The following is a 21,231-nucleotide window of genomic DNA, read 5'->3' on the forward strand; positions in this document are numbered from 1 at the left end:
GAGTAGCATGGAGAGCTGCATCAAACCAGTCTCAGGAGTGAAAACAACAACAACAGCATCAAGAAAACAATAAAATATATGCACAAGCCATCTCTTGCTTCTCGGGAGTATTTCGTATCTCCCCATAATACTGTTGACCACATCCACCCCACCACATGCCAATTATATTCACCAAAAATCAATGGCCTGTTATTGGATGTAAAACATTCAGGACTTCTTAGCTTTTACCTTAGAGGGAACAGCTTCGATAACTAACAAGGAAACTTGTTCAAGTTTCATGCCAAATAGTTTTATGCCATTAGGCCATAAAACACTCATAGTCCGGAACACAACATCATGTGGGATGCAAGCAGCAATCTGAAGGGGGTGGGGAAGAGGAGGTGATAGTAGTGTATGGGTGGGAAGAGAGCCAAATGTTGTCTTGTCGAGTGTGCAGGGACTAGACTGACAACAGGTGCAGTGTCAGGAGGTTGTGGGGTAAGGAGGTGGGGAAAGAAAGGAACAAAAAAAAGGAGAGGAATGGGAAAGACAGGCAGATGTGTTGGCAGAGATCTGCAAACAAACAGGGTGGAAGATGAGAATGCGGAGCAGATGATAATCAGAGAGGGTGGAAACTGTTGGGTGGACAGTGTGGGAACAGAACGTTACCATAGGTTGAGGATGGGATAATTAAGGGAGCAGAGAATGTGTTAGAAGGATAATTCCATCTGTGCAGTTCAAAAAAGCTGGTTGTGGAGGGAAGGACCCACGGCTTGGGTAGTGAAGCAGTAAATGAAATCAAGTGTGTTAAGTCTAGCTGCATGTTGTGCCACAGGGTGGTCTACTTTGCTCTTGGCCACAGTTTGGTGCTAGCCATTCATACTGGTGGACAGCTGGTTGTAGTCATACCAATATAAAAAGCTGTGCAATGATTGCAGCAGAGCTGGTAAATAACACCGGTGCTTTTCCAGGTGCCCCAGCCCCTTATTGGGCAAGTTAAGCGTGTGACCGGACTGGAGTAGGAAGTGCTGGCAGAGTGGATTGGGCAGGTTTTGCAACTTGGTCTACCACAGGGATATGATCCTTCGGGCAAGAGCTTGGGATTGCGAGTGGCATTAGGATGAACTAGACTGTTATGTAGGTTGGGTGGGCGACGGAACACTACTTTAGGAGGGATGGGAAGTGTATCGGGTAGGATGTCTCTCATTTCAGTGCATGATGATAGGTAATTGAAGTCCTGGCGAAGGATGTGGTTCGGTTGTCCCAGTCCGGGATGGCACTGGGTGACAAAAGGGGCACTCCTTTGTGGCTGGTTCTTGAGGGTGATGGGAGGACTGAGGGTGTGAGGGGAAAGATCTGTTTGTGGACTAGGTCTGGGGGATAGTGCCTATCTGTGAAGGCCTTGGTGAGGACCTCAGCATTCTGGGCAAGGGAGTTTTTGTAACTGCAAATACACCATCCCTGGGTAGCCAGCCCTCCATATGAGGGATTTTTTGGTGTCAAAGGGATGACAGCTGTCAAAATGAAGGTACTATTGGTGAGTTTAACGAGGACAGAGGTACGGATGGAACCATCAGGGAAGTGGAGGTCAACATTTAGGAAGGTGGTACACTGGGGTTAGGAGGACCATGTTAGGCAGTTGGGAGACAAGGGGTTGAGATTGTGGAGGAGCAAAGATAGGGCGTCTTGGCCCCGAAAGGTTGGCATAGGAGGGCACCATGCAGGTACCCATGGCTATGATACGGATTTGTTTATATATCTTTCCTTAGTGTGCAATAGCAATTAGACTATGGGCATGAGTGATGTTGGTGTACAGGGAGGTGGTGTCTGACGAGTAGGGATCGTGAAGGTAAAGGTGTTGGGATGATGGAGACTCAGTGAAGGAAGCTCTTGGTGTCTTTGATGTGGGAGGCTAGATTGTGGGCAATTGGTTGGAGGTGTTGGTCAATGAGGTCTACTCATCACTGTCGACACCACCTCACTACACACCAACATCCCTCATACCTATGGTCTTACTGCTACTGAACACTACCTTTACCGATGTCCTTCAGACTCCAAACCCAGTACTTCGTTCCTCTTTCATCTTACTAACTTTAGTCTAACCCACAACAAGTTCTCCTTTTTATGCGCCATCTAGAGGAGACCTTCCTAGGCTCCCAAAACATCAAACTCCTAGTCTGGTTCAGGTTCATTGATGATATCTTCATGATCTGGTTCAGCACCAAGACATCCTACATTCATTCCTTTACAACGCCAACACCTTCTCTCCTATCCGCTGCACATGAACCTCCTCAACCCAGTGTGCCACCTTCCTAAATGTTGATCTCCTCCTCTCTGATGGCTTCATCCACACCTCTGTCCATATTGAATCCAACAACAGCACATGAATTCTGACAGCTGTCATCCCTTTCACATAAAAAAATCTCCCCCCCCCCCCCCCCAATAGCCTGGCTGATTGGAAAAAGTCTATCTCCCTTTCTCGGTAAGCTGAGGATCTCACCGAGACCTTCACAGACAGGTACTAACCCCAGACCTAGTCTGCAAAAAGATTTCGTGCTCCATTTCCCCCTCTTGCCCCAAATCCTCGCACAACCCCAAAAACCAGCCACAAAGGACTGTCTCCATCACCCAGTACCACCCCGGACTAGAATAACTGAACCACATTCTTCACCAGGAGTTGATTACTTATCATCCCCCCCTATAATGAGGGACATCCAACTGTAGATACTTCTCACCCCTCCTAAAGTGGTGTTCCATCGTCTACCCAACCTCCACAACATCCTAGTCCATCTCTGTCACCCTCAATCCCAACCCCTTGCTACAAGAACCATATCCCTGTGGAAGACCCAGGTGGAAAACCTGTCCAATCCACCCACCCAGCACCTCCTATTCCAGACCTGTCGCAGGTTTTTCATACCCAATCAGGGGCCATGCCACTTGTGAAAGCAGCCATGTCATTTACCAACTCTGCTGCAATCACTGCACAGCTTTTTATATTAGTGTGAGCACCAACCAGCTGTCCATCAGGATGAATGGTCACCACCAAACTGTGCCCTTGAGTAAAATAGACCACCCTGTTGCACAACAAGCAGCTCAACATCACACACTTGATTTCAATGGCTGCTTCTCTACCTGAGCTGTCTGGATCCTTCTCAACTGCAGAGATGGGAGTTATGGTTATGACACATTCTCCACTCCTGTAATCATCCTGCCCTCAACCTACGATAACATGTTGTCCCCATACTCTCCGCGAAACAGTTCCCACTCCCTCTGTCCTATCATCTCCTCCCCATTCTCATCTTCCACCCTGTTTGTTTGCAGCCCTCTGCCAATACATCCACCCATCTTTTCCCACTCCTCTCCTTTTTTGTTCCTGTTATTCCCACCTCCCTGCCCCACAACCTCCTGATTCTGCACCTATTCGCAGTCTAGTCCTGCACACTCCACCAGCCAAGCACTCGTCTCTCTCCCCACATGTATACTACCATCCCTTCTCCTTCCCCTTCCCCACCCCTCCATATGGCTGCTTGCATCCCATATGATGTTGCATTCTGGTATGAGATGTTGGCGGTTCCTCACACAAACGTGTGTGTGTGTGTGTGTGTGTGTGTGTGTGTGTGTGTCTGATGAAGGCTGTGGTCAAAAGGTATATGTAAGTGTCGTTTCAATTGTGCCTGTCTGCGACTTGACGTGTGTTCTTCACGGTAAACAGCTATCTGTGTTTTCTTACGTTGTTGATACATTTAGAAAAGAAATAAGTCAGCAGCGTTTATAAGGATTGTTTGTTGTCAATTCGAGACTTAATTCAGGATGATCCTACATAGGTTGCAATCGATGAGACTACAGGCATCCAAGGGCGGTGCATTGGTAATGTAATAATTGGACGACTATTTGAAGATAAATCAAGAAAATCCTATATGTTGGTATGTGAAGAACTTCCTAAATGTAACAATCAAACATCAGCAAAGCTCTTTAATGATGCTAAGAGTGTTTTATGGCCTAATGGCATAAAAAACAAAAATTTTCTTGTTAGTTACCAACGCTGCTCCTTATATGGTAAAAACTGCAGATGTACTGAATGTTTTATGTCCTAAAATGATCATGTAATGTGCTTGGCACGCACAATAAATAGATTAGCTGAATGCATAAAGATCAATTACAAAAATGTATATTTTAATAACAAACGTGAGAGTAATATTTTTGAAAGCTCCCAGATCTCAAAATATCCCGATATTATTTTGTCACCAGAACCAGTGCTGACACTTTGGGGTACATGGCTAGAAGCAGCTGAATACTATGTTGAGCATTTCAGTTACATTAAAAGAATTATTTTTCAATTTTTAAAAATGATACTTCACAGAGTGATTCAGTGTACATCAAAAGCAATAACTGTTTTTTTTTTTTTTATTGTGTCAGATTAAGGCACTGGAAAATGTTTCAACTTGACTGAAAGCCATGTAAAGATTATTGAAGGCATAAAAACGAAAATTAGCGAAGCAGGAGGACCCGTTGCTGAGATTTAAACCAAAAATTGAACTATGTATTTGAGGAAAAATAAAGATTTTAACCTGCTGACAAAAATTATCGATATGCTGTGCAAAAGAATGACAAACTTGATGTCCCAAACTCACTTCCAAAATTGTGCAAATTTAAGTTTGCTCCAATCACACCCTGTGATGTAGGGAGATCTTTCAGTCAGTAAAAAGCACTGTTCCATTCAAACGGAAATAGTTTCAATTTTGAAAAATTAAAAAAAAAATGTATTGCAATAATATAAATAAAGCCAGAGAGACTAAAGAAACGTAAAACTGATTGTTTTTGCTGTAATGAAGCGTAGTTTATTTGAAAATAGCCGTTTTTGGCTTGAAATATAAAATATGGAGGCAAAAACAGTTTGTGGTCATTTTGTGTGTGTGTGTGTGTGTGTGTGTGTGTGTTTTTGACAAAGGCCTTGTTGATCAAAAGCCCATTTTGTGAAAGTCTTTTTAATGTGCCTATCTGCGACTCACCACTTGTATGAATATCAAGAGCTCAGATGGAAACCCAGTTCTAAGCAAAGAAGGGAAGGCAGAAAGATGGAAGGAGTATATAGAGGGTTTATACAAGGGCGATGTACTTGAGGACAATATTATGGAAATGGAAGAGGATGTAGATGAAGATGAAATGGGAGATAAGATACTGCGTGAAGAGTTTGACAGAGCTCTGAAAGACCTGAGTCGAAACAAGGCCCCGGGAGTAGACAACATTCCATTTGAACTACTGATGGCCTCGGGAGAGCCAGTCATGACAAAACTCTACCATCTGGTGAGCACGATGTATGAGACAGGCGAAATACCCTCTGACTTCAAGAAGAATATAATAATTCCAATCCCAAAGAAAGCAGGTGTTGACAGATGTGAAAATTACCGAACTATCAGTTTAATAAGTCACAGCTGCAAAATACTAACGCGAATTCTTTACAGACGAATGGAAAAACTGGTATAAGCCGACCTCGGGGAAGATCAGTTTGGATTCCGTAGAAATGTTGGAACACGTGAGGCAATACTGACCTTACGACTTATCTTAGAAGAAAGATTAAGAAAAGGCAAACCTACGTTTCTAGCATTTGTAGACTTAGAGAAAGCTTTTGACAATGTTAACTGGAATACTCTCTTTCAAATTCTGAAGGTGGCAGGGGTGAACTACAGGGAGCGAAAGGCTATTTACAGTTTGTACAGAAACCAGATGGCAGTTATAAGAGTCGAGGGACATGAAAGGGAAGCAGTGGTTGGGAAAGGAGTAAGACAGGGTTGTAGCCTCTCCCCGATGTTATTCAATCTGTATATTGAGCAAGCAGTAAAGGAAACAAAAGAAAAATTCGGAGTAGGTATTAAAATTCATGGAGAAGAAGTAAAAACTTTGAGGTTCGCCGATGACATTGTAATTCTGTCAGAGACAGCAAAGGACTTGGAAGAGCAGTTGAACGGAATGGACAGTGTCTTGAAAGGAGGATATAAAATGAACACCAACAAAAGCAAAATGAGGATAATGGAATGTAGTCAAATTAAGTCGGGTGATGCTGAGGGAATTAGATTAGGAAATGATACACTTAAAGTAGTAAAGGAGTTTTGCTATTTAGGGAGTAAAATAACCGATGATGGTCGAAGTAGAGAGGATATAAAATGTAGACTGGCAATGGCAAGGAAAGCGTTTCTCAAGAAGAGGAATTTGTTAACATCGAGTATAGATTTAAGTGTCAGGAAGTCGTTTCTGAAAGTATTTGTATGGAGTGTAGCCATGTATGGAAGTGAAACATGGACGATAACTAGTTTGGACAAGAAGAGAATAGAAGCTTTCGAAATGTGGTGCTACAGAAGAATGCTGAAGATAAGGTGGGTAGATCACGTAACTAATGAGGAGGTATTGAATAGGATTGGGGAGAAGAGAAGTTTGTGGCACAACTTGACTAGAAGAAGGGATCGGTTGGTAGGACATGTTTTGAGGCATCAAGGGATCACAAATTTAGCATTGGAGGGCAGTGTGGAGGGTAAAAATCGTAGAGGGAGACCAAGAGATGAATACACTAAGCAGATTCAGAAGGATGTAGGTTGCAGTAGATACTGGGAGATGAAGAAGCTTGCACAGGATAGAGTAGCATGGAGAGCTGCATCAAACCAGTCTCAGGACTGAAGACCACAACAACAACAACATCTGCGACTCAGCATCTCTGCTATATGGTGATTAGCAACTATACTTTTCATAATATTGTTACGTTCCATCTTGGATTTTCCATTGTTTGATATTTTTAAGCCCATGTGATATGTACATATTTTGTCATTTTAATACTTATTTATCCTGACTCTACAGATAACTGATTGTGCGACTTTGAGGACCCACCTTTAACTAGAAGTAATCGTAATTTCATGGACCGATTCAGTCAAGAATTTGTAACATGACACACAGTGATATGTTCATACAAATTTGATGAATACATTTTGAGTGCCAAATTTTGGATAGTTGTGGTGGTCCAAAACTCAACTTTATATCATTTAATTTTTATCTTGCTATATCTAGAAAAAGTATTCTTTAATCTCCAGAAGCTATATAGTTAAATTTTTGACTCGTATTTGCTTATGGCTAAAAAACTTTGCTGAGTTATTACTTCTCATACCCAGAGTAAATCCACTAGAATGATAATAAGCAAACAGAAAGTAAAATCAGTAAAAACTGATCATATGTCAAAAATATAAGTGTAGTTACATGCAAATCAACTTTCAAGCAATAATCAGCAATAAAACAAATGAAAATCCACATCTACTATCAATTTTTTGTAAATTCATACCTGAAGATATTGCACACAACACAAAACATTGTTAAATATGTTGCCAAACACTGTTTTAATCTTGCTATGTTTACAAAGTGTATGGTTTAAGCTTCAGAATCTATACAGTTAAATTTCAGACCCATGTCTACTTATGGATGAAATGACTCCCAGAAGGTTTTGTAAATTCATTACTGAAAATTTATCCAAGCACGTGTGACGTTACCTGAACGATACCGTTCCAGGACAGAATTTTATCACCGGTATCCTCCCAGGTCTCCAGACCACACACCTTTTAACTTACCTGTGGAGTTACCTGAAAGACTACATTTTTATCCCCCTATGAATGACATTGTTCAAAGCCTGTGATACTGCATTGTCAAAGTTGTGAATTTGATGATGAGAAACCAGCTGCTTTGTGTGTGGCAGGAAATGAGCCACCGTTTTTATATTTCTTCTGTAACACACGGTTCTCACATTGAATGCATGAAAATTTAAATTTTTCTCTTTCTCGGAAAGTTGGAATTGTGTTTCTATCTTTTGTAGTTTGGAAGCAATAAATGTTTGAAATCTGTTCTTTTTTTTCTTAATAGTCCTGTACTTTCTATGAACTGTCAATTCCCCTCTGATGTTGATCTTATGACTAGCTTGCTCTTAGAAAGTTTTGTGACTGAACAAATTTATGTTTTGTGAAATAAATAAAGAAGCGCATGACATTTGGTTTTTGGTGATCGAGATGGCGCTGATTTGGTTTTTGGTGATCGTGATGACGCTGATATCAAAGTTTTATTGAGGTAAAAGTCAGCTTAAGCCATTGAATGAAAAGTCTGACAAAGAGCTTTTAAAACTCATATCTAGACTGGACTTTACAAAAGGTACCCAAATTCGTTCATACCATAATGTCCTGCTAATGAAAAAATTTTTATTTCTACAAAATAGCTGCTGTAATCCAATTGGAAAACACAAAGTTGACATTTCTATGGTGACAAGTAGGAACTGTTGACTAGTAAAGTTTTCAAGCCTAACCAGAAGCTTTGTCCCAGTTGAACACAAGAATTTCCTCATAAGGAACTACAGTCTCAAAATGAGCACTATTCCAGGTCTACTGATTATATAAATGAAGCTGGCATTTGCTTTACAGTGAATACTACACTAGAATCTTTGGAGACTCACCTTTAAAGCTTTGATGAATTAGTGAATGGGTTTCAATGGGTTACGTAAAACAGGAAGTTCAGAAAGCACAAGGTGCTGTCACAAAGGCTATAACAGCAGCTGCTGGTGTGAGCTCTACTGATGTGGAAACACAAATGGTGAAGCAATCCCAGAGATGTAACAACACAGACATTTTAATTAATGAACTAAAAATTGAAGTGTGTCACTTGAGTCAGCCCAACAAAGTTCAAATTTTGATACTGGTTAATAGTAGCTGGAGTATAGAACAGAAAACCAAAGAATTTAGTGTTCGTGCAAGAATGGTCAAGCAAGCAAGGAAGGAAGCTAGAGGTGGAGGCTGGCGTCTTGACACTACCTGCACGATGTTAGGGAAAAAGTTTCGATAAGATCAAACGTCAAGTCCTCAAGTTCTTTGTAGCTGATGAATTTTCTCGGCTCTGCCAGGAAAAAAATGATTACATAGCAGTATGGTTGGGCGGGGAAAAAATCATTAAGTAGAAATTACTACTACTACTACTACTACTACTACTACTACTACTACTACGTAACTTGATAGAATGCACACAGTCTTTCTATACAATACAGCAGTGAATTGGGCTTCTCCAAATTTTGTAATCTCAAGCCAAAGTGTAATACTTATCTGGTAGAGGTTTCCAAAGAATATGATCCAGAATAAATGATAAGATTACAAACTTTTGACTCATATTGACAGGGACATACTACAGTCATGTGGTGCAACTGTGGCAGAGCTTATAGAGGAACTGGTTCTACAAATTAATGATCTGACAAGGCACCATTTCATTTGAAAACAACAAAGTTCATATACAAGGCACCTGAAAGAAAACCTTGCAGATGGTGAAGTGTTCATTTTGAGGGATCTTGCTGAGAACTATTCATGTCTCATTCAAGATGCTGTACAAGGGTTTCATTGGGAGAAGAGCCAAGCCACATTACACCCCTTTGTGGTTTACTTTAAACTAAGCCAAACTCTGCCCGAACAAGCCATGTAAGCCCAACGGTACCAACAGGCTGCTGCGCCATCCTCAACCCACCGCCGTCACTGGATACATATATGGAGGGGCATGTGGCAGCAAACCACTCTTCAAGGTGTATGTCAGTTTACGAGACCATAGCTGCTACTGCTCAATCAAATACTTCTTCAGTTTGCCTCACAAGGGCTGAGTGCACCCTGCTTGCCAATAGTGCTCAGAACACCGGATGGTCACCCATCCAAATGCTAACCTGACGGGAACCAGTGTCACCACTGTGGCAAGGACGTTCGCTTGTAGTTTATTTCTGTGGTCAAGAGCTAATGAATATCAGTGTCTGTATTATTAGTGACTGCCTACATCATTTTGAAAACAGTGCAGTTGATGCATTCATAGTGAGGCTGATTAAATATTTGAGAAAAACAATAGTAGATATGGATCTGCTGTCCCAATGAAAGAATTTCAAGAATATCAATTTATGTCTGCATGAAAAGCAATTTGTTATCTCTGCTGAATGGAATTTCTTTGTAATCGGCCAAGGATTCTCCTTGTGACGGAATTGGAGAAACAGCTAGGAGACTGGCAGTTCATGTTAATTTGCTGAGGCCTTTAGATAACCAAATATTGACACCTCTTGACCTGTTTAAGTTCTGCAATGACACCATTTCAGGAATCAATTATTGTTACACATAAAGAAAGTGAACAAATTTAGCTTTATCAGAAAAGGAGGTTTGCCCAATGCCGCAGACTTGTTGGAACAAGAGAAAAGTTGAAGCCCACCAATTTAAACAAGAAGAGTGCAAGCAGAGTTTCCAATGACACTGCAGCATTCACAGTTAAAGCATTTAAAGCAGATTAAGAAACTTCAGCTGTTTCAACTATATTATAACCTGGGCAGTATTTTGCTTGTATGTATGACAATACTTGGTGGGTGGGAAATGTATGTGAAGTTTCATTAGGACAAAAAGATATGTTAGTCAGCTTTACATATCCCCATCTTGGTCCTGCTCATTCCTTCCACAGGCCACCTACTAAAGGTACTTGCTGGATTCCAGAGCAACACATATCTAAAACCACAAAAGCACCCTCAACAACATCATGATGGCAATATGTTTACTTAGAAACTAAGCAAGACAGAGTCTGAAGCGGAAATAATTATTCCAGTTTTACAGTGTGCTTCAAATTCTAAATTTCTGGATTTTCATTTGTTTATCATTGCTAATTGCTTGAAAGTGATTTGTACATAACCACGCTTGTATTTTTATTGACATAAAAGCATTTTTTTAAATTTTACTCTCTGTTTACTCAGCAACTTTGAGCATATACACCACGTATGAAAAGTAGTAACTTTGAGCAACGTTTTTGAGTCGTATGTAGATGTGGACCAAAACTGAATAATGTAACTACTGGAGCTTAAAGTATACTCTTTCTAGATATAGAAAGAAAAAAAGATAGAGCTCTCAAACCCCGGCACCCAAAATGTGTTCATCAAATTTGCAAGTGCATATTTAGACAGAGGGCAGAGGCTATTGTACAAAAAGCGATAGACAGCATGGTTGTGTATAGTATTACCAATTCTTGGCTGAATCCATCCATAAAACTATGATTTATGGCTGATTTATGGCTTGTTAAAGACGGGCTCTCAAAGCCGTCAATGAATCTTCTGCCATTTTTGATGTAGTACAGTTTTTACAAGGACCCCATCAGTAATATATTCTTAGACAGCATGATAATTTGTTCAAGTATACGAAAGCAGGGACTTGTATAAGAGGCAGTCAAATGAAAATGAAACAGATAGAAAAAGAGTAAGCAAAACAAAATGCCCGATCACTTGTTGCCAAGGTTGTCCCAGGCATGCTGCAGAAGTTTTGCTGGGAAGCCCTTACACATCCTTCATACAGTCCCGACCTTTGCCCATGTGATTTTCTTATTTTTGGAGCCCTGAAAAAAGACATTCATGGCCTTTGATTTTTCTTGAGATGCAGAGGTGCACACTTGGGTAAAGTCATGGTTCCGTAAGCAACTACAACTATTTTTTCATGAAGACTTTGACTGGGTTGCCTCATAGTGGGATAAATGGAGTAACAGTTAGGGTGAGCATTCACTTTTCCCCCATCTCACTCATTTTCTTTTAACTGCCAGTTATAAGTTTAAAGTAAGCTACATTTCATAAAAGTTATCCAAAGTGTTCTAAAGTAACCTCTATCTACAAGTCTAGAAATGGAACCTAAGGACATATCAAGCTGAAACTTTTCATCTAGCAATCCAACCCACTTAAAAAATTTCACTGGATTCAGACATGGTCAATCTGAGCAGGGACCTTCTTCAAAACTGATCCACTTGACATAGAATTACACTGGAAGATCACGATGCTAAGGAAAGCTTTCCAGACTCTTAATTCTATTCTTCATATTTTCACTAAAGTCGTTAAGGAACATCCCTCCATCCTTTCAGCATAACTTATTGACGGAAGTTGTCATTTCATTTGGTTGACGGTGGCAACAATTGACTGAACCAAGAACAAATGGCTCGGAACAGCAAAAAATACTTGCATGGTTACAGCGAAACCTGCTGCATGTGAATATTCTTCCCCTTCAGTTGTTCCTTCACAATAGCATCACGCAGCTCACTTACATCTATCTGGCATGTGGAAGTCAGAATGTTAGTGACCACTGTGGAGACTTTTCATACTTCTTTGGGAAATCTTTTGCAGTAACTGATGTTATGCTACAGTCACTATTTGGAATACAGTTCAAAGCAGCCAGTTGAAGTCAGAATTCCATGCAACAAATACGTGAACAACTTATGAAATGTTTATTTTCATTAATTTCTTTCTCTCCAAGAACAAAGCTGATGTCTGCCCAAAAAGCTGGTATCTGCACAAAAACCCTCACCATGAATTCCTCTCTTAGGCCAACATCATCTCAGAGTAACACCTCCACCTAACATTCTCAATTATTTGTTGGATATATTCCCAATTTAATGTTCTTTTTTTACCATCTAGTACCATAAAAGTTATTCCTTGATGCCTTTACATATAACCTATCATCCTGACCCTTCTCCTTGTCAATCTTTTCCAGGTTTTTTCTCCTTGCCAATTCTGTGGAGAACCACCTCATTTCTTGTCAGACCACCTAATTTTCAATGTCCTTACATAGTACATCTCAAATTCTTTGATACTCATCCAGTTTTCCACAATCCCTGTTGCACTTTCATAGAATGGTGTGATCAAAACATACATTCTCAGATTTTTCCTCAAATTAAGACCTATGTTTAATGCTTGGACATTTTCACAGATAAGGAATGCCCTCTTTTCCTATGCTACCCTGCAATTCATGTTGTCCTTGCTTTGTCCATTGTACATTATTTTTCTTTCACGGTAATTCCTTCACTGTGTGTACTTTGCAGTCGCCAGTTTTGATCCTAAGTTCCTCATAAATCCCTTGTCTCCTAGTCCCCATCACTTCTCTCTCTCTCTGATTTACTCTCAAGCCATATTCTGTGCTCAGTAGAGTGTTCATTCTGTATGTCCTGTAACTCATGCTCGCTTTCACTGAGGATAGCAATGTTACCAGAGAATCTTATTATTGATATTCTTTCATCCCAAATTTTAATCCCAATTCTCCATCTATATTTTATTTCCATCACTGCTGCTTCGATGTAAATATCGAACAAGAAACTTAAAACAGTACCACAGCCAGTACTACTACTTAAAAGTAGCACAAGGAATATAACATAAACGTAATTTGCCAATGATTGTCCACTGGTCTCTCATACTGGTTAAGCAAACTAATGTAAATGCACAGACAAAAAAAAAAAAAAAAATCTACTCACCAAGCAGTGGCAGGAGAATACACACACAAAAAGATTTAACTTTTATGAGCTTTTGGAGCAAGTGGTTTCTTCTTCTTCTTCTTCTTCTTCTTCTTCTGGCAGGTGAGTTGAAGGGGAACAAAGAGGGGTGAAGGAAAGGAACTGGAGAGATTTGGGGAAGGGGGTACAGTAAAGAAAAGTCATCCAGAACCTCGTGTAAAGGGGGGTCTTACTGGACATTTTGGAAAGATTTTTAATGTGCGGTAACATGTACACTGAGTATTTTGGTGTTACGAAAGTATAAATATGAATTCACCAAATTCAGCGTGATAATTTTCAAACACACAGAACAACAAACTACAAGAAACATGATGTCCCTGCTATGATGTGAACAGAGAAATCGTAGAAGTGCTCCGAGAGGCCTGGCAATCAACCATAAATTCAGGAAAATATGGCATAATAATGAGTGTTTTTGCTTTGCAAAATACGACTGCTAGATGATATTTTTCATCAAATAAAGCTGTATAATACTAGCCTTCAAAAAAATTTTTTTGCTTTTTTCCCAAGAGTGTGGTTAGGCATTATCCTAATATCACAGCTCAAACTGCAGCAGCTTAATATTTCTGTCAAGCATGACTGTTAATTTCTCTACTGTGCACTGAACATTTTGTGGGTTACTTGGCTGAATACATGTTCTGTTGAGTACTTTGACTTTTCCATAGAAAAGCTGATTACTGTGAAAATGCCCAAGAACTAAGAATAATTAGACTTTTTTTCATTGTTATTGCATAATTTATAATCAACAAAAAAATTTTTTTTTAAGTGGCTTGTTCTCAAAGAGTTAAGTTTTGAAAGAATCAGATGCTCCACGATTTAAGAAATTCATTGCACATTCTCACATGTAACATAATTTGTCTCGTGAAAAAGAAGGTAAGGCTTCTCAAACCATCATTCACAACATTTTCCAGTGACCTGTTAGAAATGTACACTGTTGTGACTTCATGCTCAGCAAAAGCACTTTGCTGTTATGAGGTACTGCATAGTCTTTGTTCTAAAGCCTTTTACACATTTTGCTGTCAGCAGATACTCATACGTGCACTGTGTTTAATTGTTGTAAATGGCCCATTTTCTTTGCAACTCAAGTTTCATTTTGGCATTATTTTATCGTTTACGTTCTACTGCTGCATCAGTTCTTACCAGCCAAAATTATAGATATTTAACTGGAAACTAAAATAATGAAAAATTCCCAGCATCTTAAAAAATTCCCAGGGTTTACTGGATGAAAAAATTCCTGGGTTTTTCCCGATTGTTTCGGGGTCTATACACCCTGAATGATATGCAAAACGAAAGCATACTCTTTCAAATTATAGACAAATAAATTAATGAAGCAAGAATTCTACTAGAAATAAATATTGAGAAGATTACACACCTTGCAGAACGAGTATTTGTACGTGGCACGATAATGGGCTTCCCAGGGTTGCTTGGATCAAAGAGTTGCCTGTGCTGTGGGACAACATAGGTTCCAACTGTTTGTTGCTGCACTGTAGACTGCTGCTGATGGTGAACCAGGCCTGCTGGCTGGGTCTGTTCTCCTGGTGGCAGTATCAATATGCCAGCCACATTTGGATGTGAAGGTGGTGGAACTGCTGCAGACGATCCTGAAGGTGCTCCTTTTGATTCGGCTGCAGCAGCCCTCCTCTCTCTGCTCCCTCCACGACCACCTCGACGACGTCCTCTGCGTTCTCCACTTCGATTACGTTTCCTTTCACCACTACCACCTCTATTCCTGCCACTACCACCACCTCCTTTCCTGTCACTACTATGTCCTCGATTTCTGTTACGGTCTGCACTAGTACCTCTGCTGTTCCTGGCCTTTTCTGGACTTAGGCCACGATTCCTATTCCGCTCTGGACTGATTATTCTTCCCCTGCCGGGACTCATTCCCCTGTTTCTTGTCCTATCTGGGCTCAGACATCTGCTTTTTCCTCGTTCTGTGCTCGGTCCTCTGTTCTTGCTTCTCTCATGACTCACGCCTCGATGACGGTTTCTATCTCTGTCTCCACCACCTTTCCTATCACGACTAGATCCTCTGTTTCTGTTACGCTCCCAGCTAGGGCCCCTATTTCTTCCCATGTCCCCACCCTTCCTTTCAGGACTTAGACCTCTATTTCTGCCTCTTTCACTACTGAGACCTCTGTTTCTGTTTCTCTCATTACTGTGACCTCTTCCTCTGTTTCTGTCTCCGCTAGGAACTCTATTTCTAGTCCGTTCATTACTGGAACCTCTTACTCTATTTCTTTCACTAGCTGTGGTGAAGGTATTTTTGTCATCCAAACCATCATGGTTGTATAATCTGTCTCTGCTTACACTCCTGAAAATGAAAATTACGCCAAGCTTGAAAAAGCAGCTTTACAATACAATATAATTAGCATTCTTTAACTAAAAACAGAGATAAACGAGTCATAATTTTATCCCTATAATACACAACCTCTTGATCACTGTTCATTATGCAACACCACACACAATGACGTTTAACAGAGACAAATTGAAACAAAAATGGGAATACAAAAATAATAAATAAAGAGCATGGTGACAGCTGTTGAAGAAAAATCATTAATCTTAAGTGCAAAAGGAAACAGATGACCCGTGTCTAGAGTAACCCTTGCTCAACAAAGGTGCTCTGGGAAAAATCATTAGTTAAAAAGTAGTTGAAGCTGCATGATAACCCACATAATACAGCACTCTCTCAGCAATAACAGGAGTTTCTGTGACATAAAATGTACTCAGCTGTCTAATAAGAATAACAAAATGACCACGTAACTGACCGAAAATACCAGTTTCTTTCCAACCAGACACTGATAAAAGCTCTCTGTTCTCATAAAAGAAAATGAACATAGTCATTCCTCTCAATCCAAATAAACATGTTTTTGCTTGTGAAGAGTAATTTTCACTTTCCAGCACAAAAAGATTCCTCACAGCCAGAGGCTTGTTGCCACAGATTTAAATCCTTTTACTGATTTGGCCTACTCTTTCCCAAAAGTTTAAGTTACTTAATCCTTTGCAGTTATTGCTCTCATACCTGAAAAACACTGCCTGATAAAAATTGTGAAGACCCAGAAGTCATGCCAATGTAATTATGTACACACACGTTAATGATTACAGTCGCAAATCTCTAATCTCTAACAGGTAGAATGGCCACCAGGAGGCAGTACTTTTGTTCGTTTTTAGTATTGTTACTAGGCCTGGTAGGGTATATAAAACGGGTGTGAACAGTATCAGACACTGAATGATCACTGTGAAGGACATGGAGATGCCACATACTCATGTGAGGCAACATTATCAGCACCGGTCAAAGAGTTTGAAAGGGACCTAATTTTGGGTCTTCAATTGGCCGATTGGCCAAATCATGCAATAACCACATTTTCTGAGCATTCAGGTTGTAACAACAGCCCATTGTTAAACCACATGGGACTGTGAGGACAGGCATACTCAATGTCAAGTTCCCAGTCGATCACCTATGATCACAGTATTGTGTATCAAGCAATTCATAACCACTTTAATTCTAAGCCTGCCATCCAAGAACAAGTAAAGGACTCCCATGGACTCCCTACATATTCTGTGTCACGTCACACCAATAGTCGGAAAGTAGCAGCAGCAGCCAACCCATAGAATTACCATCCCGTGCACAGGCTCCCATTAACAGAACAACACAAATGGCTGTGTTTGGAGTGGTGCTGTGACCAGGAGGCATGGACTGCTGATGAATAGAATTGCATTATGTTAAGTAATGGATCATGGTTCTCAACCATCCTGGATGACTGTCGTCAGCAAGTGCAGTGGCAACCTGGGAAAGGTTCCATTCTTCCAATGTTTCCAGTGTCCACTTATTTCTGCAAACTTTTCATGTCCTGTGATACCATGAATTTTGGTCCCTCTTCCCCTCTCCTTTCTTTCTCCATAGAATATTTCACTATTTTCCCGTTACCTACCATTTTTGTCCTTCCATCATGCACACAACATGTAACCACTCCGGATAGTTACAAATCGATACTCTCTTTGCACATTATATACTGAATACAGTCAAGTATCCTGGCTAACACCTGTCCACAGAGAAAAAAAATTAAGGACACTTAACAATTATTGCTTGAGTACAAACAAGAACTTGGAGAAGAATATGTGTAGGAGAGTAGATTAAATCAGCAGGTTGGACAGCCTTAACTACAAGACATGAACACATGCCTTGCAACATAATCAATATTAATTTAATTCTGCACAACACAGTCATACTAGATTTATATGCACATAGATAAATAGCAAAATCAGATTAAATAAAGTTCGGTTTAAAAGCATAGGCTTCAACTAAACTTCCAACAAGTACTGATAATAAAGCCCTTGGTTTTTCAGCTGAGTAAAGTAATCTAAAGAGAGTGATGCTTTGATAGGGTGCACTCTTGTCATGAATAGTTGAATATCACACCTCCTACATAAAAATACTCAATTCGAAACTTAGGAGCTGTAAATTAGTTACACTCACGGGGAAGGTCTACAGGTTATCATCACAAAGAATGCTCATAATCTTCTTGTCACAACCACATAAATATCATAATATGCAAGTATGAAAGATGCTGTGGCAGCCTAAGAATCTACTCTTAAAGATAAAATTATATCTATGTCTTCCCACTACAAACCACTGTGAAGTGCATGATACGGTGAAATTCCCATTGCACAGTAAGCAAAGTACTTTGGTCGATACTTATTTAATATACGATTTTATTCATAGCTATTATTTTTTCAGCAACTGTGGTGGATGAATAGAGATAAATAAATAAAAATAGGCAATGAAATTCAGTTGTCAGTTGCACATTAAGGAAATTTCGCTGTAATGGTTTCAACAGTTTAATCTGACACCTTCAAAAACCCAAATCATTAGAACATTGGCACAGACATATGTGAAGTACAAGAAGTGTATTATAAAAACTTACTGAATATTGGTTTAGCAGACATCAATGTCTTCCTCACAAAAGACTAATGCCACATGATATCGAAAAATGTATGTATTGTGGATGACAATTGTAAATGCAGATTGATAACTTACAGTGAATGAATCACATTTATACCGATAGTACAGTTGTTTTGCTAACAGCAAGGAACATATACAAAAGCATATATAAATTATAATTAACTACATAAAGGAAGTCATATATTACACACATGAAAAGAACATGGCACATAGTTCCATATCAGCTTTTGGTAACATTAATATCTAAATGAATTGTTCTAATTTTCTTCATTTTATAAGAGATGGTATAAAATTAAAAAAAAGAATCTATTTTTTGACATAAGCTGATTATTAAATTTGTACTGAGAAATAGATTATTTGATTTTTAGACCATCTCTTATAAAATGATGAAAATCAGCCCGTTTCATTTAGATATTAATTTTAGCAACAGCTTATGTGGAAGTATGCCCTTTTTTTTTCAACTTCCTTTACATACCTAAGTCATACTTTATGTGCTTTTATAGATGTTCCTTGCTACTAGCACAACAATTTCACTGTATGCATATATGTGACTCATTCACTGTATGTTTATCAATCCATGTTCATAATTATCACTCTCAATATGTTCATTTTTTGACACGTCATGGCACTGTCCTCCTGTGATGAAGATATTGACATCTTCTAAACCAATATTAAGTAAGTTTTTGTAATATGCTTCTTGTACTTTACATACATGTATTGCCAAGTACCAAGATTTATAATATAAGAAATTTTGTAGGCTTCTGATGATGACAGATTAATATGTTGAAACCAGTAAAGTGATATAAATTTCCTTTATGTGCAACCAATGACTGTATTTAATATGAGAAAGTCCTTCAATGAAGTTATACTCAAATCTTTTCCTTTCATTTATGCCACTGATATTGCTAAACATTAAACACAATACTGGTCACAGGAACCATCCTGAAGTGTTGCAAATTCCCTATTCACAAACAGTCTCTGTACAAAAGATTTTGATGTTTCTGACAAATCATAAGCAGAAGATGGTTTAATGAAATAAAATTCCTCACCTGTTATCCCTGGCCTGACCTCCCCCACCAGCATCTCCACTACTACCACCACCACCACAACCACCACTGCCTCCACCACCACCACTACCACCACCACCACCACCACCACCCTTTCGCCTGCAACACAAATTAAGTGTACAGATATTGAAACATATTACTAAAAGTGGTAAGTATCTTTTATCTGCAACAGTAACTGCTCTATTTAAGTACTAGTATGTGCAACCAGCAGAAAACAACACAGTATCACATGTATGACATAATTAAAATAAAAGCAGTCATCTGAAGAAGAAGAAGAAGAAGAAGAAGAAGAAGAGGAGGAGGAGGAGGAGGAGGAGGAAGAAGAAGAAAGCCCATGCCAATATGGTATTAACTCTTCCCACAAATCATTAAGTTTCTTTATCAGAAGTGTATATCAAGATATGTGCATTTTATATGCAAGTATTAAAGAATGAAAGCAGCACAAATGAATGCTACATGCTCCAAAGCAAGAATATGCAAGTTTAAAGCAGTTCTATAAATAACTGGGAACAGTGACCCTGATATACACACACTACCATACTACAAGGAAATTCCAAGCAGCCATGAGCTTACAGCATGTGGAGAAGTTAGATGGGGGGGGGGGGGGGGGGGGGACTTACACATGTAGGAAACTTTTTTATGCTTGTATGAAGGTAAATATTTAATTAAGTCAAATATTTCACTAATTGTTGAGCTTATACCATTAATCACAGCCAAATGAACATGACTAGTCACATGTAAACTTTTATATGAATATGTAATGATAGCAAGTCTTTTTTCTCATTCGATAAATCCATAAGTAAGCAAAAATCAATTACTTACTTCATTATTTTTGTAACATCAGAATTTATGAGAATTAATACTCACATACTTATGAACATAGATTCATTTATGTAGATAATTGCAGCTATTACATGATTAGTACAACAAAAAGGTCTGGTGTCACTTATCATTCAAGATAATCTAAATTTTCAGAATCACTGTTTCACTTCCAATAAGACTGAAGAGAACGGATGCAGAAAGTTTCAAGAAAGTAACAGCACATAGCATTTGACAAACACACAAACACAATAATTTCAAGTAGGTAAGATACTGCTTTCTGATCCACTAAATGCTTTACATACAGCTGCCCTTACAAGTCTCTCAATTTGCTTAACATTAATTTGCCTTCACTTGAATTCGCAATGTAAGTAACTTTGTAAGTGAGGCATGGAAAAACCATTCTGCCCTCATTATCTTACAGCAAATACTTAAGTCATACATGTACCTATTTTTTCTCACCATAACTAAAAGTATGATAATTGCTTCTCAGGTAATTAGAAAGCAGTTTCCTGTCACATTAGCTTAATACACATAATTTCTTCCAAATATAAATAGTAAGTATGAGAGAAAGTAACTACCTCAAAATAAATGAACAGAATATTAAATTTCATTAAAAATATCTAGTTATGTATTTTTACAATAGTGTCATGAGATGTGCTGCAAGCAGTGTGGCATAGCAGTTCAGGTCACTGGCAATGATATGTTGTTTGCTACCTATCATTTCTGGAAGTCTGTCAAAATTTCTTACATATATTTCTTTGCATATTCTGGAACATTCAATGAGTGTGTAAGTATGAGTACTCTGCATCCAGTTCAGTTCCATTCTGGCTGTACACTGATGTTCATAATAAACATGCTTTCAGTGATAGGTGATGTAGTTCATTGATGCCCCTGTCTTCAGATTTTGATTTGACTACAGTTAAGATGTGACACTATTTGGTGTAGATGCTGGGTACTCAGAACATCTCCATCACCATGGCTCCAATTATTAGACAACAAAAATGCCATTGTCTATGTGGACAGTAACCACAATGTAAGCAGTAAACTGTTCCCAAGGTCCATATATTC

At 39.1% G+C, this 21,231-nt stretch overlaps 1 protein-coding gene across 1 annotated transcript in view; it reads right to left on the reverse strand.

Moving 5' to 3' along the window:
- The window catches only part of LOC126175843 (telomerase-binding protein EST1A), a 328,328-nt gene that overhangs the window by 214,251 nt on the left and 92,846 nt on the right, over window positions 1-21,231 (reverse strand). Inside the window, exon 5 of the mRNA XM_049922850.1 lies at window positions 14,684-15,625. Within this exon, the coding sequence (XP_049778807.1) occupies window positions 14,684-15,625 (942 nt within the window). The remainder of the gene's footprint in view (window positions 1-14,683; window positions 15,626-21,231) is intronic.

This window comes from Schistocerca cancellata, chromosome 1 (genome assembly GCF_023864275.1).
Source record: "Schistocerca cancellata isolate TAMUIC-IGC-003103 chromosome 1, iqSchCanc2.1, whole genome shotgun sequence".
NCBI classification, from domain to species: domain Eukaryota; kingdom Metazoa; phylum Arthropoda; class Insecta; order Orthoptera; family Acrididae; genus Schistocerca; species Schistocerca cancellata.